This window comes from Natrix helvetica, assembly GCF_964273705.1.
Source record: "Natrix helvetica genome assembly, chromosome: 4".
Taxonomy (NCBI): Eukaryota; Metazoa; Chordata; class Lepidosauria; order Squamata; family Natricidae; genus Natrix; species Natrix helvetica.
The window spans coordinates 99,549,724-99,575,515 of record NC_138550.1 but is presented as its reverse complement, the minus strand read 5'-3'; the positions used below and the strand labels follow the sequence as shown (position 1 = coordinate 99,575,515).

At 41.2% G+C, this 25,792-nt stretch overlaps 1 protein-coding gene across 1 annotated transcript in view; it reads left to right on the top strand.

Moving 5' to 3' along the window:
- The first annotated feature begins 9,733 nt into the window (after positions 1 to 9,733).
- Positions 9,734 to 25,792, top strand: part of NEDD9 (neural precursor cell expressed, developmentally down-regulated 9) — a 71,469-nt gene continuing 55,410 nt past the window's right edge. The window contains exon 1 of the mRNA XM_081951894.1: positions 9,734 to 9,933. Within this exon, the coding sequence (XP_081808020.1) occupies positions 9,922 to 9,933 (12 nt within the window). The 5' untranslated portion in view covers positions 9,734 to 9,921. The remainder of the gene's footprint in view (positions 9,934 to 25,792) is intronic.

The following is a 25,792-nucleotide window of genomic DNA, read 5'->3' as shown; positions in this document are numbered from 1 at the left end:
GTCAGACCCTTCGACCAATGAGATTAAACCTCTGTTCCCACCAGAACAGAGGACATTGGTGGAAACCATTATAGCAGAAGCTAGTATCTAACACCCCTCCCCTCTTAGATGGAGTAATCCTACTGGTTACGTAGTCACGCAGGTAGGCGGGCTTTTTGGTAGCTCTGCCTGACCTGCTCAGTTCAGTCAGAGGGTGTTATTTGGACAGGTCGGACGGACCTGTTTGCTCCGCAACTCCGCTTGGTGGAAGCTCCTGCAACCTTTCACAGGCCGTAGCTGGAGCTTCTAGAGCCGCTTCGCTCAGAGCTCGCTGCGGGCCTGCAACATAACCAGATAGGTTCCTCCGTACCCTTGGGCTTGAGTTGCCTGTGGAAGGAGTGATTTCTTGCTCTGTTTGGGTAGAGCTTTGGCTAACCCGTGCAGGAGTTATGTCTGGTTGCCTAAGAGGAGTTGGAGAGGTGGCAACGGAGTTGGTCCACGTGCCTTCTCCAATTCCTACCGTCCTCGAGTTCTATGAGATAAGAGCGAGGCCCGGTGATGCCTAGAACTGTGGCAGGAATCCACAGAGTTCCCCTGGCGTAGTTGTTGGCCTAAACTGAATTCCCTATGCTAAAGTTCCGAATTTTGCTTGTGGAGTCAGGGGATGATGCGGCAAAATAGTTTGGGTGTAGCCGATCTAAGTGGGACCTTAACTGGCAACCTATGAGAAGCTCGGAGGGGCTTCTCCCTGTAGTGGCACTGGGTGTGATGTGCTGAATTAGCAAATAGTGGTCAACCCTTTTTGCCAATCTCCCGGGCCCATCCTAGGTAGGGCCTCTTTTGCAGATCTCACCATTCTCTCTGCCTGACCATTGCAGGCCAGATGGAATGGCATGACCAGGGCATGTCTGATTCCCTGTGCTGCTAACAAGGTCTCAAATTGCATGGCCATGAATTAGGGCTCATTGTCAGAGACCAGGACATTGGACAGGCCATGCGTGGAAAACAGTTTCTGTAGTACCTTGATGACTGCTTCTGCCATAGTGGAGGTCATCAGGACTACCTCTATCCATTTCGAGTGGGCATCCACAACTACAAGGAAAGTCTGGCCATGAACTGGGCCAGCAAAATCAATGGGCACCCTAGACCACGGTGCTTGACATCACTCCCACTCCTTAGCAGGCGCCTCTGGGTGAGCTGGTCTGGACTCCTGGAATCCCCTGCAAAAGCAGTTCCATGACGCTTTGGAACAGTCCAGGGGTGATACTAACTACAAATTGCAGGCGGTAACATTTGAATGCACCCCTGTGCGTCACAATGGTTTGGGCCTCTGCTGTAGTGCCATCTACAGGCAATTGTTGGTATGCCTGCGCCATGTCCAATTTAGCGAATACTTTGCCGGGCCTAAAGAATGTAGTAGATGCTGTACAATGGGTACACGGTAAGCACTTTGTTGTAATGCTTTATTGATTGTGCATTTGTAGTCCGCGCAGATGCGGACAGACCAGTCAGATTTGACAGGTGTCACTATAGGGGTCTCCCAGCGTGCATGATCAACCGGCTCTAGGATTCCCTGGCCTACGAGCTTGTCAATTTCCATATCAATTTTTGGGTGGAGAGCGAAAGGTACTCTCCTGGGTTTTAGCCTTATGGGGGCTATGTTGGGGTCCAAATAAAAAGAAATCGGACTCCACACATACTTACCCAGATCGGTGCCGAAGATTTCCTCAAACTCCTTAAAAATCGCTTCAGCGCTCTCGTCTTTCAAGGCATTGATACCGGTCACTTCTAGGCCCAAGGCTTCGAACCAGTCAAGCCCCAGGAGGCTCTGCAGGTCGCCGCTGACCACCATCACTGGGAGCAGGCCACTGTATTTCTTGAATTGCACCCAGAAGGTGCCATGGCCCACGATAGCAACTCGGTTCCCCTGGTAATCACAAAGGCGAATGTCCAGAGCGTGTAGATGCTGCTTCTTCAGGCTAGGGATAGCCCGCTGTATTGTAGACCATGATGGTCAGTAATGACCCCGTGTCAATCTCCATCTCACATGGAGAGCCCTTGATGAGGACTGTGACCTTCAACTTTTTTAGCCGCTTAGTGTGGACTTGGCCGATTGAGGTATGGTAGGTGACTCTGGTGTCGCCCTCTGAACACCATGGTGGCTTCTGCCATGTCCCTTGGTTATGCCTCTGCTGGCGGTTGGATTGGTTTCTTGGCTGCCAGGTCATCGTGGGGTGCTTGCTTCTGCAAACTTTGGCAATGTGCCCCTTTTGCTCGCAGTGCTGGCAGATAGTGTTGCGGAAACGGCAAGCCGATCGGGCATGGTCTCCTCTGCAGCTAGCGCAAGGTGGGAAATGCTGTTCGAAATGATCAAGCCATACTGTAGGATCAAAGCTCCGCTATGATCCTACAATGTCTGCTGGGGAAGGAGCAGTGATGGGTTGCTATCTGTGTTAATTGAACAAAAATTACTCAGAAAAAAAGGAAAACAGCTGAGGAGTGGAAATTCAATCGCCGCCCCGGATCTGCTGGGTTTCAGAAGCTGAAATAAAGGTAAGTATAGCCCAGGGGCAAGTGGACGGGCCCATTTTCAAAGGAACATAGAACCGGTTCGCTCTCTGTTTGAAGGCAGCACTACCGGTTCAGTAGAACTGATCCGAACCTGTAGGAACCCATCTCTGGGCAGGAGTGAAAGATGTGGAAAGAAGAAATGAAAAGAGCAAGTGGTGCTCATCAGCCCATCTCATTTGCCTCAGTTAATAAAAATCATCTTAGTGTTGGGTACTAGAGAATTTCTCTAGGGAAGGAATTCCTTAAATTGATGCTAGGAAGGCTGATGGTGAATCTAACAGAGCAAAGGAAGTACCTTGATGGGGTTTAAATGTTATAGCAATTTTTATTATTATTTTGGTGCCTTAGAGGCAATTGGGAGTCCTGGCAGCTATCTGGACAACTCCATGCGCAAGATTTTCAGAAGCAAACTGCCATTGCCTTCTTCGTAGGGCTGAGAAAGAGAGAGTGTGGTTGGTTCAAGTCACCCAATTGATTTTGTGCCTAAGGCAGGATTCCCTGTTGTGGTGGCGCAGTGGTTAGCATACAGAATGGCAGGCTAATTCTGCCGACTGCCAGCAGTTCAATCCCAACTGGCTGAAGCCTTCCACCATTCCAAGGTTGATAAAATGAGGATCCAGATTGTTGGGGGCAATATGCTGACTCTGTAAAACCGCTTAGAGTAAAGCACCGTGAAGCGGTATAGAAGTCTTAAGTGAAAGATTATAATTCAATATGAATATGTGTATGCTTGCTAAGCATAACAAATATGATTAAAATACTTTATTTGTATTAAAATATATGACATGCAGAAAATGGTGATTGACATAAAAATAACATATTGAAATATTGAATAACCAAATAATGAAGGTTTATAAGTTGAACAAGCAAATAATTGTATATTTCAATTTAGCATAAATGTTTGTACTATTATTAGAATTATATAAACTTGCTAAAAGTAATAAATATGATTAATAATATTCTATTTATATTAAAAGGTATGACATTTAGAAAAGAGTTATTGGCATAGAAATGACACATTGAAATATTGAATGACTAAATAAGGAAAGATCATAATTTAATAAAAATATGTCTATTATTACCAAAGAGGGTAACTTTCATAGGAAGTTTAGAGAACAAAGAAAGTTTCTCAGATTAGAAAACATCAGAGATTGTCTAATCAGGAAGCCAAAGGAAGAACTTAAATATCCCAAGTAAACAAAAACTTTACATGGAATTCTTTAAATCAGATAAAGATAATTAAGCCTCATGCTATCCACTGACTAACTATATGGCAGTATTCATGGAGCCATTCTGTTCATCTATGTTCAGTTAAAGAAAGCAACACCGTTGTCCATTCCAAATTTCTTATAGGTTACTTTCAGGTAAATAGCTCCAGGTATTAGCAATAAAGGAAATTTCCACGTCAAATAACTTCCATTCTTCAGTCACTGATAGAAGTAAAACTGAGCTGCAGTCTTCTTCACTTCTGATGACCTGGAAATGCCAAACTATTTAAGAAATCAAGAGCTCCCACAGGCTGACCAGTAAGACTATACGAAGAGCATCATTAAATCAGTGCCCTACCCCAAGATTGATCTTGGAATAAAGAAAATCCTCATTCCCTTGCTCCCCTCAGGAAGGAATAAATGGCTAGCACCCTATTTATGCATTTTATACAAAAGCATTCATTTATCTGGTTGTGTGCAAAAAGCAAACAGTATGTTGCATCATATATGGAGTGTGACATTTAATGCAGTGTTTTCAGTCTGCTACTGATGTGTTTACATTGGTTTTTTTAAAGCACGTCTTGGGGACCCTCTTATGAATCTAGAAATAGCTTGACGATACCTAATAAAAGAACGAAAATCCAGATTCCCTGTTCAGAGTTTCTGGAAATCCAGCTGTATCTACTCTGAAATGGAAACTTTGTACAGTAATCTGGTAAGAGAATGCAGCTTTCTGCTCATTTTTAGACCTTTGGAAGCAATCCGAGTCCATCTGTGTCTCAGGAATACTGGTGCAGGTCCAAATTGGTCAGAATAAAAGAAACAAATCCCAAGTCCTACTAGCAGAATGCTTTGAGTCTCAGACAAGATATATTTTTTTTAGTTCAAATCATTTTGTCTGGCTGGAGTTACTCCCAGTCAAGATAGTGAACGTCTGGCCAGGAATCATCTAGGCCTCATTAGAAGGAATGGCAATAGTATTTCACCATTTCATTTTTCTCTGGCTTGCTCCCTAGTGAACTCAGATTATTTTTTCACTATGGCCTTTATTTCATAAATGCAACCAACAGGCAACTTGGATCATTTTAAACAATTATGTTCTTTGGCACTTGATTAAGGCATAAAAACCAAGTCTTTTGTCCCCCTCTTTTTTTCTCCTTTTGCAAGATAAACCTTTTATTTGTTTTTTTTTAATCTCAGTTGTTAGATACTTGCTCTAACTACAGTGGTTTCCACCAAGGTCTTCTGTTCCAGCACATTGCGAAGGTGTGCTGGAGCGAATTCCCTGACACTACCTGGCAGCCTAGAAGCACACCAAACCAGCCAAGGGGCCTGGCAGAAGCCACCACAGTGCTCAGAGGGCGAAAATAGAGTCACTTACCACACGTCAATCAGCCAAGTCCGCACCAAGCGGCCAAAAAAGCTGAAGGTCACAGTCCTCATCGGGGACTCTCCATGTGAGATGCAGATCGACACCGGGTCATCGCTGATCATCATACTGTGGTCTACCCTGAAGCAGGCTATCCCTAGCCTAAAGAAGCAGCATCTTCTCACCCCTGACATCCGCCTATGCGATTACCAGGGAAACCAGGTCTCCATCGTGGGCCAAAGCACCTTCCAGGTGAAGTTCAAGCAGTTCAGCGGGAAACTCCCAGTGACAGTGGTCAGCGGCAATCTGCAGAGCCTCCTAGGGCTAGATTGGTTCCAAGCCCTGGGCCTAGAGATGACCGGTATCAACGCCTTGAAAGATGACGGCGCTGAAGCCATCTTTAAGAAGTTCAAGACGTCTTCGGCACTGGTCTGGATAAATATGTGGGGACTCCAATTTCCTTTAGTTTGGACCCCAACATAGCCCCAATAAGGCTAAAACCCAGGAGACTACCTTTTGCTCTCTGCCCCCAAATTGACAGGGAAATTGACAAGCTTATAGGCCAGGGAATCCTAGAGCCAGTCGATCACGCACGCTGGGAGTATAGTAACTATAGTAATACCTGTCAAATCGGACGGGTCTGTCCGCATCTGTGCGGACTACAAGTGCACAATAAATAAAGCGCTACAACAAAGGGCCTACCCTGTATCCATTGTACAGCACCTCCTTCATTCGTTAGGCCCCAGAAAAATTTTCGCTAAATTGGACATGGCGCAGGCATACCAACAATTGCCTGTAGATGGCACTACAGCGGAGGCCCAAACCATTGTGACGCACAAGGGTGTATTAAAATGTCACCGCCTGTAATTCGGCGTTAGTATCACTCCTGGACTGTTCCAAAGCATCATGGAATGGCTTTTGCAGGGGATTCCAGGAGTCGTCCCCTATTTCGACGACATCTTGGTATCGGCTGCAAACAAGGCACAACTTTTTAAACAAGTACAAACAGTTTTGGCTCGAATTTGAGACAAAGGCCTCCGGCTCAAAAAAGAGAAATGCCAAATTAACTTAACAATTGCAGTAATTCACTTAGCAACTGAGGCAAGAAAGGTCGTAAAATGGGGCAAGAGCTACATAACATATGTTTCACTTAACAATAGAAATTTTGAGCTCAATTGTGGTTGCAAGTCGAGGACTACCTGTACTTTGCTTTCTGATTTTTTTGTTCAGAGTCTCAGTGGACAAAGCAACTGTTCTACCACTATGAGCCAATTGTTCCCTGTGTAATGCAATTAGATATTCAAAGCCCACTTCCTTACTTGCTAAATTCCTAAGAACTAAAATGCTGTTCCTGCAGATACTGAAATATTGCTATCCTACACATGCCGCAGAAGCAACAGAAATGAACAGAAACACTGTACTATTCCCAAATTCAAAAGGGACTGATTGGCTCCTTGGATTTCTAAGGGTTATGATGAGAAATAAAGGAAGTTTCAGTGAAAGCATATTCTGACTCTTCTGCTTCTGCTGTACCAATATTCCTTCCAACATTATCAAAAGTTTGTTCCTGCCACCATTCCCGTTTTCTTTGCCCATGCCCTCAAAAAACAGCATGAAACTGCAGCCACCATTATCTTCATTGACCATCAATGTAGAGAAACAAGAAAAGGAAGGTGAGATGACATGTGAATTCCCATCAGGGCTAAAGGTCTATGGGGATTCTCAATCATCCAGTCAGTTAGAACTGAAGAAGCTTCTTGGATAAGAAGCGAAATGTTTTCAAAGGAAAACACCAAATAAGTTCAACTGCCTTTTGGAAAAAGCACCATTGTGTCCCATCAGGTCTGTTCTGTGCAGCAGTTCAAAAAAGTCAATTTAATGGCTGCAATTACATGTGTGAGATTTTATGTATGAGACATAATAGTCTGCCAGCTATGAATTGTTGTTGTTTTTTAATTATTATTTCTCCAGTCCCCTATGGACATCTCTGCTTCTTGACATTACATACTGTTGGGGTCTGAACTGTCTGTATCCATGAAAAAGTGAAGTTAATGTAGGGCAGCTGTGAAAGAAGTTCATGCTAGGGACGATTAGGAAAAGATTGAAAATAAAATTGAAAATAAAATTAGGAAAAGATTGAAAATAGAATCACTAGAGGGACTCTTTACAGGTCCATGGTATGCTGGCACCTGGCATGCTATGGACAATTCTAGTGGGCCTCATAAAAAAAATAGAATTGGGAAAAGTACAAATCAACCAAGATGATTGGGAGGTTTGAATATTTTTCCTACAAGAAAAGGGGAGTCCCCATAGTTTAGTAAAAAAGAAAAGAAAAGAGGCTGAAAGGGAATATAACTGAATCGCATAATGCAATGCATACCATGAGAAACTGGACAAGGAGAAATAGTTTTTCCATTCTCAAAATTGTAGCACAGACATGTTGTTGGGAAACAAATCTTGGATGAATAAGGGTCTTCATCTGATTCAGCAGAGTTGTTCTTATATTCTTACTAGCTGGATACCCAGGCTTCGCAATGAAACTATGTGATCGGGCAATACAGGAGAAATCCAGTTCTCTCTGGTTCAGTCGGTTGGCTCAGTGGTGGTTGGTGATTGAAACACATAAGAGAATATCACTCCCACCTCCTTGAGTCCAGAAGCAGTTCCATAGGTGGAAGGCATAGACATTTTGGTGAGGTACCGACGTTTAGTACTGTAAGGAGCCCCAGACTGCTCCTGAGTGAAGGAGGAGAATGTCTGCTTCTTTGACCTGAGGTAACAGAATGTGAGGCAACCAGCAGTTGGAACAGAGTTATTTTCAGGTGGGGAGGGGGAGTAGAATGTCTAACTCCTTAGCATCAGAATGTGTTAATATAAGGCAACTGGCAGTTGGAACAGAGTTCTTTTCAGATGAGGAGGGGAAGTAGAACTCCTTAGCACCAGAGCGTGTTAATTACTATATAAGAAATACTAATGATCTGATGGTCATTAAAAAAAAATCCTTTCTTAGCGAGCACCTAGAAGCCAACAGAAACATATGTGCCAAATTTCAAGTTTGTAGGCTTTACAGTCCTGGAGATTTCGTGATGAGGCGTGGTATTTGGCTTTTATATATACCATCTCACAGTGGAAGAATAAAAGACCAAGTAAATGACTCGGTTCCTGCGTTTGGTGCACATTATGAGAATGTACAAATCTCGAGCCACCCAAAGACCCTGTGAAAAGTGATCCAGTAATCCATTAACTCAAGTCTTCCACAACTTTCCATCTTTAGCTTGGAGTTGGAATCCTAACATATCTGCAATTGTGAACATCTGATCAAAGTAAATTCCCCTTGTGGGCAGAAGGTACACGAGTGTCGAACAAAACCATAGGTGTGATTTCGTGGTTCCTACAAGACCAGACTTTTGTCTATAGAAAAACTGATGTGGTCTCTCCCAGTCACTTTTTAACTAATTTCTTATGTGTTAGCTGCTCCACAACACACCAACCTGGGGTTAATTTTGTCCAGGTATCAAGTATCAGACTATTGCTTCAGCCACCTGCGATTTCTGATCAGTTATTTCAGTGTGGGCAATTCTGGAAGTTGGAGTCCACACATTTTAAAGTTACCACACATTTTAAGAGCTTAAAGAGGCTGAGAAAGACGAAGTTGTTTGGACCTCGGATTGCGTTTGTCAAATGAGAGCCCGAGAGCCGAAGTCAGCGGTTTCCTGTCAAGAGTTTCGCTTTCAAAAGGAGAATTTTGAACACTTTGAGCTGCTCACTAAATAAGGGTTTCGTACGCTTCTTGTGAAAACTCATATTTTTTTCCCTTCTTCGGTCCTTTGCAGCACAAAGGAGACCCTGTGCAGAAGATCGGGGCGAGAGAACTGAATGAGCCGACCACCAAGACAACCAAGGAAGATCTCTGTCCTTCTAAAACGGCCCTTCGAGCCAAGGCGGAGAAAGGCAGGCGAGCGAGCGACGGTCCCGCGACTACCTTTCCTTAGCCGTTGCTCGCTGGGACCGTGTCACCTAAGGAAATCGCGGCTTATAACGCCGCAACATTGGGAGACACTCTGGCGGAGGAAGTCGTTTAAGTAACAAATCCCAAGTCCAGGATATTGAAAACTTCATACATTTTTTTCCCTCCGAAGCGACCGACTTCGAAGCAAAACTTCAGATGACTTTCGCACTCAGACTCTAAAAGCGGCGTCCAGGATTGGGGGGGGGGGGAGGGGAGAGAGAGGGAGGGGGAGAGAAAGAGGGAGGGAGGGAGAGAGAGAATGTAAATTATAATTATCCAAATGACTGTGGCGTTGCACTGAAAAACACCTTAAAAAGGTGGCATTTTCTGAAGACTTTCCTCTAAGCCCAGAAGCTCCCATAGAAGTGCAATTTGTACACAATTTTGTACCACACACACACACCGAGCGACACACACACACACCGAGCGAGAGCAGGAGGGCGGGGCGACGTTCGCGTCGTTGCCACCTCCGCCCCCCCCCCTCCGCCGGTCCTCCTGCGCTTGACTGGCTTTCTCGCCAATCACGAGCCGGTATGCAAACGAGCCGAGCGTTTTGCCCGCTGCGAGCAAAACAATGAGCTCAGACTGGCTGGGAAGCGGAGCAGCGGCCTTTGCGTGCGAGGCGCTCTTTGGCACGCTGAGCGGCGCATCCTCGGCGGCTCTTATTTACATCGCGCTTGAAGGCGGCGGGGAAATGGAGCGCTCGGCTCGCGCCAGCTGCTGGCTGTAAAGTCCACCGGATTTCGCCGAGCAGAAATATCCCCCGCCCCCCCGCGTCCGCGAGCATGAAGTACAAGGTATGGAAGAGATCGCCGGGTTTTGGGGAGGGGGGGGGGAACTGAGTGCACGCGCGGGCTGTGTGTGTGAGCAACTTTCCAGCTGCTCGTGGCAAAAGAGAAACCGAGTGGCTTCGGAGGCATCTCGGAAGGAAAGGACGGAGCGAGCGCCCCGGATGGTGCCGAGGCAGCTCCGGTGTGCAAACCGGTCTGTCAAAGGAACCCCCCGGGGGGATTTAAACTAGGGGTGTGTGGGTGGGTGTGAAAGCGGGAGCTTCGCTATGGCTTGCTACCTTCCTGCCGTGACACCTTTCAGATCGACTTTATTCCCGCCTTTTAAGCGGAGCTTTCCCGACCTGGCGCCCTGCAGGTGCAATCAGCTGTCCGTGAAATCCGTGGGATTTCAGTTCAATTCGGAACAGAGCTGGAAGGGACTTTGGAGGTCTTCTAATCCAACCCCCTGCTCAAGCAGGACGCCCGATACCATTAGTGACATAAGTGACTGCCCAGTCTTAAAAAATCTCCAGTGATGAAGCTCCCACACAACTTCTGAAGGCAAGCTGTGCCACTGCTTAATTGCTCTCACTTTTGGGAAGTTTCACCGTGATTTCAGGTTGCTTCTCTCCTTGATTGATTAACATCCATTGTTGCTCTCTGGAAAATAAGTTGACCCCCATCTTCTTTGTGGCAGCCCCTCAAATACTGGAATACTGCTACCTTGTCATCCCTAGTCCTTTTCTCTATACTAAATGATAGTTGCTGGGCATCCGGAGGGTGCCAGGCTGAAAAAGGCTGCTCTAAACTTTGAAGAGAATTGCGTTTTGCTTTTATTGCTTCCAATGTGGGAACTTTTTTGCTCCCAAGATATCAACATATGCCGGGCATTGGCATCATTGTTGCTTCCCTGGAGCAAAGTTCCTTTTAAGAATAAAATCTCACATGATTCTGAGTCAAGCACATTGCATCAAATAAGTCCCACACAATGCCCTTTATCTAAGCCTAAATCCTGTTGAACTAAGGAACTTGATATGCATCATGCTGCCAAGTTTATTACATACAAATAAGTCTGTTAGCTCAGTTTTGTCATAAGCATAGCAAATGTTTAACTTTTCTGACTAAGACGCAAGGTAAAAATATGACAAATCCCTCATAAAACCATGTAAATCAGTCTTGAATGGGCAGCTAAAAGAGAAGCAGTTCTGATTACATTCAGTTACTTAAAAACATATTCTGTTTACTTGTGAATCAATCTACAGGTAGTCCTTGACTCACAACAGTTCATTTAGTGACCCGTAAAAGTTACCATGGCATTGAAAAAAAGTGACTGATGACCATTTTTCACAGTTATGACTTGAAGCATCCCCCTGCTCTTGTGATCAAAATTTAGATGCTTGGCAATGGGTTCATACTTATGACTGTTGCTGTGTCCCAAGGTCACATGATCGCCTTTTGCAACCTTCTGATAAATAAAATCAACTTAACAACTGTGGCAAGAAATGGAGCAAAACTCACTTAACAAAAAATGTGGGGCTCAATTGTGGTCGTAAGTCGAGGACTACCTGTATTAATGTTATCTAAGTAAAAATGACAACCTCAGATATGCAGATGATGCCACTCCAATGGCAGAAAGTGAAGAGGAAGTAAAGAGGCTCTTGATGTGGGTGAAGAAGGAGAGTGCAAAAGTTGGCTTGAAACTCAACATTAAGAAAACTAAGATCGTGGCATCTGGCCCTCTCAATTCCCGGCAAATAGGTGGGAAATAAATGGAGGTAGTGACAGATTTTATTTTCCTGGGCTCCAAGATCACTGCAGATGGGGACTGCAGCCAAGAAATTAAAAGATACTTGCTCCTGGGGAGGATAGCTATGGCAAATCCAGACAGTATACTAAAAAGCAGAGACATCAACCTGCCGACAAAAGTGTGTATAGTCAAAGCTATGGTTTTTCCAGTTGCAATGTATGGCTGTGAAAGTTGGACCATGAGAAAGGCTGAGCGCCAAAGAATTGAGACCTTTGGACTATGGTGCTGGAGAAGACTCCTGCGAGTCCCTTGGACTGCAAGGCGATCCAGCCGGTCAGTCCTAGAGGAGATCACCCCTGACTGCTCTTTAGAAGGCCAGATCCTAAAGATGAAACTCAAATACTTTTGACCACCTAATGAGAAGGAAGGACTCACTGGAGAAGAGTCTGATGCTGGGAACGATTGAGGGCAAAAGAAGAATGGGATGACAGAGAATGAGGTGGCTGGATGGAGTCACTGAAACAGTAGGCATGAGCTTAAATGGACTCCCAGGGCTGGTAGAGGACAGAAAGCCTGGAGGAATGTTGTTCATGGGTCACGATGGGTTGGACATGACTTCGCGACTAACAACAACAACAAAGCAAAAATGATAAAAAGATTGCATTGGGATCCTTTCAAGCTCTGACTTTAAGCAAGACAAGTATTTCTTTGGCTTTTCTGAAATCATAAATCAAGATTTTGTTTCCTGGTACTTAAGAGCATAGTTTTTGTAACATAACAAAGCTGTTGACTTGAGAAGAGGTAGAATTTCACCTTGTCTCGTGCAAGTATATGTAGACAGTGTGAAAAGATGTTTTTTTTCCCCCCAGTGAAATACCATGTTTTGATAAGTAGTACTGTATAATTGCGGAATAATTGCTTGTTTACTTTAAGTAGAAATGCTTTAATGGACAGTGGGGCAAAGTGCTAGCTTCCTTGATCTGATGCTTCTAGATATGATGGACTATACTTTTTGGCATTTCAGGCCTTGGTAGTGGATGTTGGGAATTGTAATCCAGGACATCTGGACTCAGGCAAGAGAGCAAGGGATGATCGTTATTATTTCTCTACACTAAATTCTTTTCCTTTCTCAAAGTTGGCAACTTTAAGCCAGCTAGGAAATTCTGAGTATTGAAGTCCACCCATCTTAAAATTGCCAAGTTTGACAAACACTGACAAACACTGATCTGGAAAGACACTATAACCCTCTGTGCACTGATGTGTGCACAACCATGGAATATACCTGAGATATGAATTTAGCAAATACAGCCACTGCTACCTTATTTTCTTAAAACTGACGAGGATGTGGGAAAGCAAGCATATCAAGATTAAGAAAAATCTAGAAGTTGTTTCTCACAAAAAATGTTCATAACATCAACATTATTTGGGTGTGTGTGTGTGAGTCTTTAGCTATAGATAAACTTTCATATATTCAGTATATACAGTACTGTAGTTTTGTGTTGCTTCTAGGAGCCTATAGCAATAGCACCTAGACATATATACTATTCCATAGTGCTTTTACAGCCCTTTCTAAGCCGTTTACAGAGTCAGCATATTGTCCCCAATGATCTAGGTCCTCGTTTTACTCACCTTGGAAGGATGGAAAGCTGAGTCAATCTTGAGCCTGTGAGATTTGATCTGCCAAACTGCAGCTAGCAGTCAACTGAAGTAGCCTGCAGTACTGCACTCTAACCACTGCGCCACCTCAACTCTATCCTATGATGATAGGAGGACCTGGATATGCAAAAATAAGAAAGTAAATAATAATATCAAATAGATAAGCCATGACCCATTGCTTCAGAGATACTTTCTTATGTTGAATGACTGTGGCAGGTGCAATGGGAATGGGAGTGGCTTCCAACTTCTTTCCAGCTTCCCCATTGACTTTTCTTCTAGAAAGCTGGCAGGGAGTGTTGGAAAAGACAATGACATGATTTCAGCTGATCATGGCAGCACAGAAGTGGTCAAAACTTTGCCAAATTTTAATCCAACAGGAGTCATGGGTCACAGATTTTGTATGCATTTTGTAAATTAACCCATTTGTGACAGGTTGATTCAAAAATTATTGCTCTTTGATGCACTGTGTTGCAATATTCAAATGAACACAAGGGTTTTAGTAGTATATAGATTCATGCCTAAAGATAAATATAGTACCTAAAAGTAATCTATTCATGTCTTTTCAGAACTTACCAGACAATGTAAACTACACATTAAGTAGACATTTAAAAATTATAATAACTGCACGCCTATTGCAGTTATTGCTTGATTACCAGAAAATTGACAGAAAGATAATAATAATAATAATAATTTGAATTTATTAGCCGCTCCCTTTCCAGGCAGGACTCGGGGCGGCGTTGAAGGACAATAGGAAATATCTATGAAACTAGTGCGATTTTCTCTAGCCTGGTATCATTCAGATGTACTGGATTATTACTGCTATCATGCCATTGGTGCATGTTGAAGCTGTGGGCCAACACATTTGTAACACCATGGGTTGCAAAAACCTGATTAGGAGTAATGTAGTTAGCTCTTTTTCTTTTTAGTAAAAGTGCCTCTTCCCATTTCTTGAGAGGAACTTCAAGTAGCTGCAATTATAAGACCTACCTGCAATTTGACTGCAATTAGCCATAGCACTAGGGCCAACAATTGGTGTCTTTAGGCTTTGTGTGTCTACAAGGGCCTTAGTATCATTGTAAGGCACGTTGCAGGTTTGTGCTTTGGAACTGTATAAAGAGCTGGGTCTGTTTCTCACAATCCTTGTAATCTCCAATCATACTCTGAGACCTAGATGAAGAGTTTAAAAGTAGTTAAATCCAACCACATAGTTCTGTTTAGAGCAGTGGGAAACCCTGTCATAGCCAGGGTCTTCTCCAAACAGGAGCTGATTTGATCACAAGCATCCGGAAAGAAGAAAGAAGGCAGAGGAATTGTTACTGTGACTTGGAGAGGACATAGTACTCATTTACTAAGACATGCTGATGAAATGTCCCAAATGAGAGTGGAATTATTTTTGTTGCTGACCCCCCATTTTTTCTTATTTTTTATTTTTTGCTTTTCATATTGGATGGTTAGAGGCTACAGGAACTGGGTAGTGATGATGTAATGTTACACAAATGAGCAAGGCTGATTCTCTTCCCTTTTGCTTTTCACTTCGAGGGTCATTTGAGAGGTGCTCAACTTTTTTTCATGGTGAAACAATGGACTAGACATTGCATGGCTTAATGGTCAGCAATTTGTGACTAATGTCAGCCAGTGACCACCTAGCATCATCCTTAAAAGGGTCATCGTATGAGGCCTGTGAACTGCATGTTTCCTATCTATATAAGAAGGTGAGAAAGACTAGGAATTCCCAAAAGTTGGCTTCCAGAAGATCATGGAAGAAAACTGCGGCATGCCCTTTTCTCCAATTATTCAGTAGGCCTAAAAGATGTAAAATGGTGGTAAGCAGAAGTGGAGGAGAGGAGAAACAGGTTCTATCTTCACACTATTCTTTGCAGTGTTCAAAACCTCAAACAGAAGTGGGTGCCATTCATCCAAAATCTCTGCTTGCTATCTGAATTCTGGAGCCTTCCAACTCTAGCATAGTCTAGTTTAACATTGTGCTTTGGGGTCCTTTTCAAGTGGAAATTCTATTTAGTTCTTACCCTATTTTAGCTCTGAAAGGAATATCGCAAAGCATAAGTAGATGTCTCAGTTTGTTGGCATAGGGCTAAGTCTCTTCACATGTAAGAAATGGGACAAAGGGAAAATTGCTCTTTCTTCATGTTATGGGTTGGTGAATGAACTGTTTAGAAAGAATGACCTGAGAAGGACTAGTTTATCAATCCTACTGAAAGGCCAACTTCATCAAGCTTATCGAATTACTGGACTATATCCAGTATATAGTATGAAAATAATCTGCCTAGTGCAACATGGCCTAATTCTGGCTTGGTTCCATTCTCCTAAGCAACAGCAGATATCTAATTCTTCTAAATTCTGATTCCAGGCAATGTTTTGATCTGATACAGTGGAAACCATTTTTGTAAACAGCTGTCATTACTATAATTAATGACAACTATATTTTCATATATCTTACTATATGGCTAACACATATGATGTTGACCAGTTTAAATGCTTGGATTAGTCGGACAATTTTGTGCTGAATTCAGCATACTTCAAGATAGGCAGTATAGTATTCTAAGAATTTCAGTTCTTAGAATTATGACATTTAGCCAATCAGACTTGATTTTGGAAAGCTAACTGGCATCAGGCTGTCTAAAACTTGGATGGAAGATCACCAGGAAATTTGAGGATCATAAACTAGATATAATAAGCTGTGATAATAATTTGGGATACTGGAAGAAGACCCACAGTTTAGACAACAATCCAGTGTATCTCAGCCTTGACAGCTTGAAGATGTGAGGACTTCAACTCCCAAAATTCTAGGAGTTGATTGACAGCTACACATCTTCAGGTTGTCAAGGTGAAGAAACACTGCAACAGTCTGCTAAGAGAAATCTGAGTCCAAAGCAGGTTTGGGGTGGAGAAAGTATCTCAGAAGGGTCCCTCCTTAGTTCTCTGGAAAGTAAAAGCAAGGAAGGAAAAAGCACTTTTCGACTTGCAAGTTCTGCTACTATAATCTTATAATAAAGATTAATATTCTTAGTTTTGCTTTCCTGGTCTGGACTACTTTGAAGGGCTAGGTTGTTGCTAAGAATGGTACATCCATGTGTCTGTCATGTCATTAGGAGACAACACTGATTTCATTTTCCATTTTTAGGCTTGCAAACCCTAACTGAAATGATATAATATTCTAACCAAGTTTACTTGGGAGCCCTGTACTTTCCTGGTTTCTATGTAATTTACATTTGGGATAGCATCCCAAAGTAGTCTAACTGAATCAAATCATTTCATCTCAACCAATAGTGCTGGACAACCAAGTTTGCTCAATAAATTCTTATTGCTCAGACAAGAGATTGAAGTTAAATTGGCATATCTACTTAGGAGTAACTAACTGCTGAGTAGACACATAAGTGCTTGTGCTTTGCAGCTACATTTTTCACACGTGTAAAGTCTGTACTCAGGCTGTAATAGTGCCCGGGTTTTTCCAAAACAAGTGACTGTTAATTTGTTTTAATTGTTCGGTATTTTAATTGTTTAGAAATTTCAGAGGCCTTTCACATCAGTTCAGGACACCTGTCATTGGAAAGAAATAGGAGATCTGATTTGAGGTACATGGCCCTATTAAAACCCAGAGTGATTTCATTATTCATGCATTGTGAGCCATGGTTTGTTAAATCATGCAGCATTGAATAAACTGCAATTGGCTGGATAAACACAACATGCTAAAATAGCAAAAGTACATTATGTCTTAGTGCAATGTGCAAACCCAGCAGTCACTTAATTAAATGTGGCATATTTTGGTTTGATTACAAATTCTCTTCTGAGTATAAACAATGCACTGTAGCTTAGTATTTGTAAGCCACAAAACTCAAATTAATAAACCTATTTAATACCAGGTTTCTTTGAACTCACCCATTTTAGAAAAAATATATATTTCATGCTCTATAATATGCCTTCTCTATATTGAGCAAAAATCAACAGTTCTAATTAAGGAGATTGTTATATAATTCTAGACGGAACAGTCTATTCAGTGTTTTTCAAACTTGGCAATTTTAAGATGTGTGGACTTTAACTCCCAGCATGCTGGCTGGGGAACTTTGAGAGTTGAAGTCCACAGCTGTTGAAGTTCGAAAAACACTGTGCCAGACAAAAGAAAGACAAATAAAAGATGGAAGATTTTTATCTGCCATAAAACTTTTTCTGTCAAACTAGTATGTTTACTTTTCATAAGAAATCTTTTTTTTTAAAAATTCTTTAGCCATGGTTAGCGTTCTTAATCTGAAGTCCACAAGTGATTTGTTCTGGAATACATCTGTTGACTCCAGGGAGAGTAAAAATGAGTCCTTGCAATTATTAGAATTTCTTAAAGCTAAAGAACGTATATAAAAATATAAATTTTCGGTAAAACAAGCCAATCAACACCCCCCCCCCAAAGCCTATTATGCATTTATATTTTATTTATGAGGCCTAAACAGTCACCGCAGTAATTTTCTGAAGCTGAGTAACTTGGTTAGGATCATCCTTGCACCTCAACGTTTCCTCTTCAATCAATATTCATTAATGATTTATTAATGGGAAATGCCATGCATACATCTCAAAACTGCACTAGCAGTTTTGAAATGCAGTATACAGATGATAACAGTACTTGGATTTCCAACAAGTGCTGGTTGGATATTTAACAAGGAGTCCTTGGGTGGACTAGTCCAATCTCAGAAGGCTATAATACTTTTGTCTTCATCTAATTTTCATACAATGTCCTTCTCTTGCAAAATGTAAATCCATATTGCAGAAGTGGGAAACCTATGAAGAAAAGCCACCTATGGCTCTCCACATTCATTTTCTTTGCAGACTTCAGAAATCGTGACATGAAATTATTATAGTGCAATTATACTTGGGGTGGAAAATGAAAGGAATTAGGTTAAAACTATTTCCCCTTATCTAAAACCACCCAAACTTTGTTCTTCCCTGCAATGATATGACATCACCTGCTATGGTCCCCTTTGGGGCTGAAATAAATATTTTAAAAATTGCAGCTATCTCCAACCTAGCAGTTTGAAAGCATGTAAATGCAAATAGATGAATAGGTACTGCGTATAAGCATGCCCGAAGGTAACAGCATTAAGTGTTTCATCCTATGCTCTGTGCTGTGGTGTGATATGCTGGCCACATGGCCGTGGAAACGTCTCCAGACAGCGCTGGCTCTTAGGCTTAAGAACTAGAGGTGCGCTTCACCTCCTAAAGTTGATCATAATTTACAGAGTAAAACCCCCAGGGATACCTTTACCCTTACCTTTACCAATTACAAAAAAAAGTTGAACTAGGGACCACTTTATCAGAAACTGAAGAAAGGATTGAAACCAGCATTTTCCCAAGCCTTTTGTTACTTCTCTGTCTACTGACATCTGCCTGGCATAGATTCTGGTACTTAAATCCATCTTACTCTGTAATTTGTCCTTAGGAGAGTGATTTGTGGGTGCGTTTCCAAGGCAGAAAATTGTAACTTGGGAAGTTGCAGTAAGCACCATATTCTGGGAGCTGCAACTAGCTAAGGAGTCACCCGGAAGTTTCTGGCCAAAGGAGAAGAAATTAGGGTTGAGAAGTTAGTGTTATAACTACTCATACATGAATACATACAAATAGCAAGATGTTTTCAGGGCCAGTTTTGGGTGGGTTCCTCCACATCCCTGACCAAATTTGCTTCTCAGTTTCAACCAAGAGACCATAAGAAAGTTTCCCAGAGAAAAGACAGTACAATAAAGCAGTCCCTTTTTGGCTTCAAGGAAATTGGTATGGCTCTGCTGGTTTTTCTCCCTAAACTAATTTATGGAAACTAACTTAAAATTCCATGTAATCTTGCTTTTAGATATTCTGTAGTAAATAGAAATGTAAGATGCATGAAATTATACTGGAACAATTTTCTATTAATCAACTCATAGAATGCAAATTCTGGTTTTTGAAATGTACTAGTTTTTGTCTGGTCTGAAAGAATAATGGAATCGTCTTATGATTCTGGAGTAGTCAAAACAGTAACTAGATACAAAACTGCAGATTCTAAAGTAGTAAGTATTCCCAAACCCAGGAGGATAATAGGCATGTGAATAATGTCAGAGTGTACTATGTTACAATTACAGTAGCGGCATGACTGCTACAGGTTAGTAATTTGAAGATGTCTTCACACATAAACTGAAGTGTGGTAAATTTGTTATAATGGCTGGGTTCATATAATACGCTCATTCACAAACCATGGTTTATATCCTATAGTGATTCAATTCATGCAGTAAATTAATCAAATAAAACTAACTTAATATGGCATGTGAACCCAGTCTAAGTCAAAGAAGGGCATATGAAAAGTTAGTCAACCTATTGGCTCAGCTAAAGTTCTTTATAGGACATATTGCCTAGCATTTTTCCTTTCAAAATCTCATATGCAACGTTTATAAACTGTGAAACAGGGGGGGGGGAATTCAGACTCCCCACCCATTGTGTGATATTAGTAGTACTACTATGTCATGAAATAAGTGGTTTAAACAGTCTTAGACAAAAGACAAATCCATTACATTTAATCATCTGGAAATTCAGCCAGTTATTTCTATAACGAAACAGAAAAAATAGCAATTGTCCCTGTTTGTATGATAGAAGAAGGCCTTTCTTTGTTCCTGAAGGAAAATAATTAAAATGTTTAAGATAAATACTTTTATTAAAATTTATAAATTTGAGACTATGATTATGGGGGCCTGTTTTTTTCCTTACATCGCCTGGTCAGGATTATTGTTACAGTCTTCCTCAATCTTGGTGCCTCGCAGGTATTGAGAATGTGAGAAGTTTGTCCTGTATTATTTACGCTGACTTGCAAAAGGCAAGTTGTTTAACTGTTTAATTAAGTTGTTTAAACTTAGATTAAAGTTGTTACTTAATCTAAATTATTTAAATTAACTTAGATTAAACAGTTTTTGTTTACATCAGTCAAGATAGTGAGTGCTTACTATTGATTAAGATGTTGAACTAGAAGCTAGAAGAACCAGGTTCACCTTCACTGACAGAAGGTCACTGGGTGACTTTGGACTTGTTGATTTTGTTGTTAATCTTATAATCTCAACATATTGTTGAAATTCTGATGTCAGTGTGTCATAAATTGCAGGGAAAATTAATAGGGGAAAGAAGCATTAAAAAAACCCATGTTGTTCAGAGGCCTCTAATTAGATAGGGTGAGTGGGAATTCATGTCGCATCAAATATTATGAGACTACAACTCGGATCATTCTTGACCTTTGTCTGAGCTTTGTTAGTACTGGAATTCAACAACTTCTGAGAAATAGGTTACAATCTATCCCCCAAATTACCAGATAAAACCAGGATTCAAAAGACTAGAACTTGGAATAACTATATCCTTTGTTCACGTCCTTCCTTGTAGGCCTCATCTATGTTTTGTGACATGGTAACAAGCCCTTAGAGTCCTTTCTGAAGAATCATATTATGAGAGTACACGGAGCAGAAAGAGACATCCCTAAAAGGTGTCCCAAGAGAAGACGGAATCTGCCCATCCAGCTCAGTGTCAGCTGCTTTTTTTCATTTTTGTTTTGTTTTGTTTTGTTCTGTTGCACCTGAAGGCAGGACAAGAAACAGCAGATGGAAACTAATCAATGAGAGAAGCAATCTAGAACTAAGGAGAAAATTCCTAACAGTGAGAACAATTAACCAGTGGAACAAATTGCTTTTGAAAATTGTGGGTGCCCCAACACTGGAGCCTTTTAAGAAGAGACTGAAAAGTCATCTGTCAGAAATAGTATAGGTCTCCTGCGAGAGCACGGGGTTGGACTAGGTGACCTTCAAGGTCCCTTCCAACTCTGATACTGTTACTGTTTGTTGCTCTGTAGAGCTTTCCTTGGTTCTGCAGTCTGAAATACTTTTCAGTGGAGATGCCTGAGAGTGATTTTGCAGTATGCGACCTGTGTGCCTTCATCCCTAAATAATTGGCATACCACGTTTGTTTGAATATGATTGTGCTAGTACGCATAATCAACTAATTATGGCCTTATGGCTAACAGGCACTTAATTTCTTTTCTCAATCGCTTTTCCTTGAAAAATTTCCTTGAAATATATTCTCATGGGCCCGTTTGAACTTCTGGAGCCCAAGCAAGCATGCATTAATTTAGGCTCCATTTTTGGGCAGCCTGGAATGGAGAAAAGAAAATGTGCATACAACCACAGTTGATTATGCGTACTAGCACAATCATATTCAAACAAACGTTGCATGCCAGTTACCTTTAAAATACCAGAAATCTCTTGTAAAGAAACTTTGTTGGGTGATTAAGAATCAGAAACAAAACTCCCAAGTGACCAGTTCGCAATCTAATGGTTTCTGTTACCACTGCAGAAACTTATGAGTTTTGATTATCTATTTTTAGATAATTTGTAGGAAAGAAAGAAACTTAAACAAATTGGTTTGTAATGCCTGCCATTTGGATTGCATACTGCCTTAAATATAAGTCTGCACTGCCAAGGCAAACTAAAACAGTGTCACTGGGAAGAATGACTGTATTTCTAATAATCTGCTTTAAAAAAAAACTTTCTGTAACCAAGGGAATGAAAGCCCCCAAGCATGTAACTCTGTAAAGGGCATAGGAATGGCATGCACTGTCTCAAATGTTTGTACTTGACATTCCTGATTACTACCCTCTGACTGTCAAGACATAAAGGATGGTGAATGAGATCAGCAAAAGATGAGGCATCGGTCACACCGTCATAACTGTGTGCCTTGATATGGCAAGGAAGGAAATCACTTGCTATTTTAAAAGGATTACTCTCGATGTGAAATATGTTATAAACATGACATAAATAATAAAAAATATTATATTAGCCTTCTTCCAAACTTGTGGCCCCTGGTTGTATTTATCTCCTGCCAGCCTGATTAAGAGTCATATAGATTAGGATGATGGAGGGATGTAGTGGAACACATTTGAAAGGAAGCCAAGTAGATCAGAATTGACCCAAAAGAAAGAAGAGAAGACAGGGAGCAGAAAGGGGAGGAGAGGGAGGGGAGAAAGTATGAAGCATGTCTTGATTTTCTTTTTGGAAACTGTAATTCCACTTGCTTAGTACATTTAGTCCTTGACTTACAATAGTTTGTTTCATGACTTTTCAAAGCTATAACAGCACTGAAGAAAGTGACTTACTACTGTTTTTCACACTTAACAACCATCACAGCATCCCCATGGTTCCCTAATCAAAATGCAGACACTTGGCAACTGGTTCATATTTTATGACAGTTGCATTGTCTGGATATCATGTGGTCCCCTTTTGGGACCTTCTGACAAGCAATGTCAATGGGGAAGTCAGATTCACTTATTGGTGTTGTTACTAATTTAACAACTGCAGTGATTCGTTTAATTAAATAGCAAGAAAACTCATAAAATGGGGCAAAACTCACTTAACCAATGTCTCACTTAGCAACAAAAATTTTGGGCCAATGTCTCACTTAGCAACAAAAATTTTGGGCTCAAGTAGGGTAGTAAGTCAAGGACTACCTATACACAACATTTCTCTTGTTACAACTTTGCATCCCCATAAAATGAATGCAAGATTTATACCTTGAGTTTAATTAAGTGTGTAATTTAATTTTACGTATGTAAATGTAATTGAGTGTAGTCAAGGTATATACCTATATCTTGAGTGTAATTAAGTTTAGTCTGACTGAAGGAAAGTCAGACAAATTAGAGAGGCAGTGACAACATATTCTCATTCTCTTTACTAATGAGTTTTTGCTTGTGACCTTCCTACTTTTTAAAAGTAGTGAAACGAAGGTGGTTTTCTACACATATTTATCAGTAGGACTTAGTTTTCATTCTTTGTGTCTGGGTTGTGTGATCCAAAAGTAAATGATCTAACCTGAAGCAAACGGTAGTAGTTATGCACAACTTTGGATATACTTTCTGAAAATGTATAGCAGCTTTCAGCAGAACTAAGATTTCTTCATCTCATTTATCTGCTTCATTTCTCTCTTATAAAGAGTTCAAATTGAAGATGTACTTAAGTTTTGGATCAAAGAGTATCATCAGACTAACTAAGGAACAGGAACCAAACCAATACTGTGTGTCAGAGGGATCTCAAATAAGTTTCATACAAAGCAAGAATTAGAACAATGTTTTTCTACATTCAGGACTTAAATTGTAGGCCTGCCTTGTCAAATGTAGCACTCTCCAAATGCTTTGGACTACAACCTCTGGAATTCCCAGTGAGATAATAATGGAAAAGACTGACTTCAGAGATAGAAAGTAATAGGTTGCCTGTAGCCACTCACCATTCATATTTCCTGGGGGTGTCTTTCCTCTTTGCCCTACAGAAATTCAATTCCTATGAAATTATGCTGGCGTTTATACTTTCTGATTATTTGTTTTAGCATTAAAATGGAGCTTGCGGTAGATGCCTGCCTACCCGGGGATGCCATATTGCCTGTCTTTAATTTACTACAACTTAATTCAAGCGTGATAAATCCATAATGACCTCTTGAAGGATATGGGTTGCTGCATTCTCAGAATGGTGCTATGAATGAGCATGAAAGATGACTCAGAATTTTATGAAAATAGTGGGTGATGATGTGCAAGTACTTATTCATCTCTGCACTCCATCATAACTGGTGAAATCCAGTATGGTTCATTTAAGCTATCTGGGCAGAAAAATAGAGAGAAAGAGGAAATAACATGTGTCGTCGTTCACTAAGTCCAAATTAAAATGTTACAAAGCAATAGGACCAGTTATCCACATCCAATCACTCCCCCGACCCTCCCATGCATACTCAGATCTATACTTGTCCCAACAAATTTCCAAGTGCATAAATGGAATGGAAGGTTGTATTCTGCCAAGCAGAAGTGAGAACAAGGTATTTCTATTGCAGATCCCGCAAAGAGGTTTACACCAGTGGTGGGATTCACTTACCTTTGCTACCGGTTTGCAAATGTGAGCACGCTCGCTCACTTCGCTCACACGCACCACCTTCTGTGCATGCGCAGAAGGTTGCACATTACATCGGAGTGGATGGATGGAGTCTCCAGCAACCGCCGCTACCGGTTTGCCCAAACCGGTAAGAACTGGCTGAATAGCACCTCTGGTTCACACACTAGGTCCAAGATCCAATGTTTGAATATTTGAATCCCATATGCTGCTTTTTTGGAGAGCTTATCCCACCCCTTTTTGTTTGTTTGTTTGTTCAGATTTGAACAACAATGAAAATGTTCATCTGTGAAAAAACTTAATTCACAACCTGAGATGTATGGCCATGGAATTGTACAGTTTTGTCTAAATGACCCCCCAAAAAGCATCATAACATCATAATGCAAGTGTTGCCTTGTGGATACAGACATGCAGCATTATGACACAGGGACAAACAGAGCATGAAACTTGCATGGTTTCCTCGTTTGCCGTCCCTAAGGAAGCTGGTAGATGTAACTTACAAATGAGAGGAATACGTTTGCTGAAACTGGGCAGCTTTGTTTGTGTAGGTTGAAGAGTCTGGCAAGTTTTTTGGTCTCTTATAAAAGGGGCCCACTCCTGCTATTTGAAGTTTGTGTGTTCCCCTGTTCATTCATTCATGTGTTCATTCATTCATGTGTTCATTCATTCATTCATGCAACCCGGATGGATTAGTATGCTCCCAATGAAGTTGAGGAAATAAGAATGGATTTAGCCTGCATGAATCTAGGCAGCATAATAAGAGACCTCTCTTGAGAGGTGCCCTATTGACTGAAAACTTGGACTTTCCGCAGGGAAACCCAGTGATTCATTCACACACTGTAGTCTTTGAGAACTGCTTAATAATTGTGAGAATGAAGTTTTGCTAAGTGCAATCTAGCCTCAACAAAAAAGTAAAAGGTCATGAAGAATCAAGAGATATTATGCTTAATGCCTTAGTTCAAAATAATTGGATATGCAGAAAAATTCTGATATTGTTATTCATAATAGCCAAAATTTTATCTGTACTTTTGTTATTTGCTATGTTTTATAGAACTAAATGACTGTAGTTGATTGCCCAGAAAATGTCACATCATTCTGCTTTTGACTAGACATTGCTGAAGAAGTTTTTCAATACTTTCCAGAGGGAATGTCAAAAATGGCTGTCCTTCTCCCTCATTGAATTACAGCTTTTCAGAAGCTTTTCAGATGAGGGGATAGAAGGGGAACTCATCAAATTTGCAGATGACACCAAGCTGGCAGGAATAGCCAACACTCCAAAAGACAGGCTCAAGATAGAGAAGAATATTGACAGACTTGAACACTGGGCCCTATCTAACAAAATGAAATCTAATGATGAGAAAAGTAAGGCTCTATGTTTAGGCAAGAAGATCACACTTAGAATACTGCATCCGTTTTTGGTGGCCACAATATAAAAAAGATGTTGAGTCTCTAGAAAGAGTGCAGAGAAGAGCAGCAAAATTGATTAGGGGAAGGGAGATTAAAACACATGAGGAACGGTTGCAGGAATTGGGTATGTCTAGTTTGATTAAAA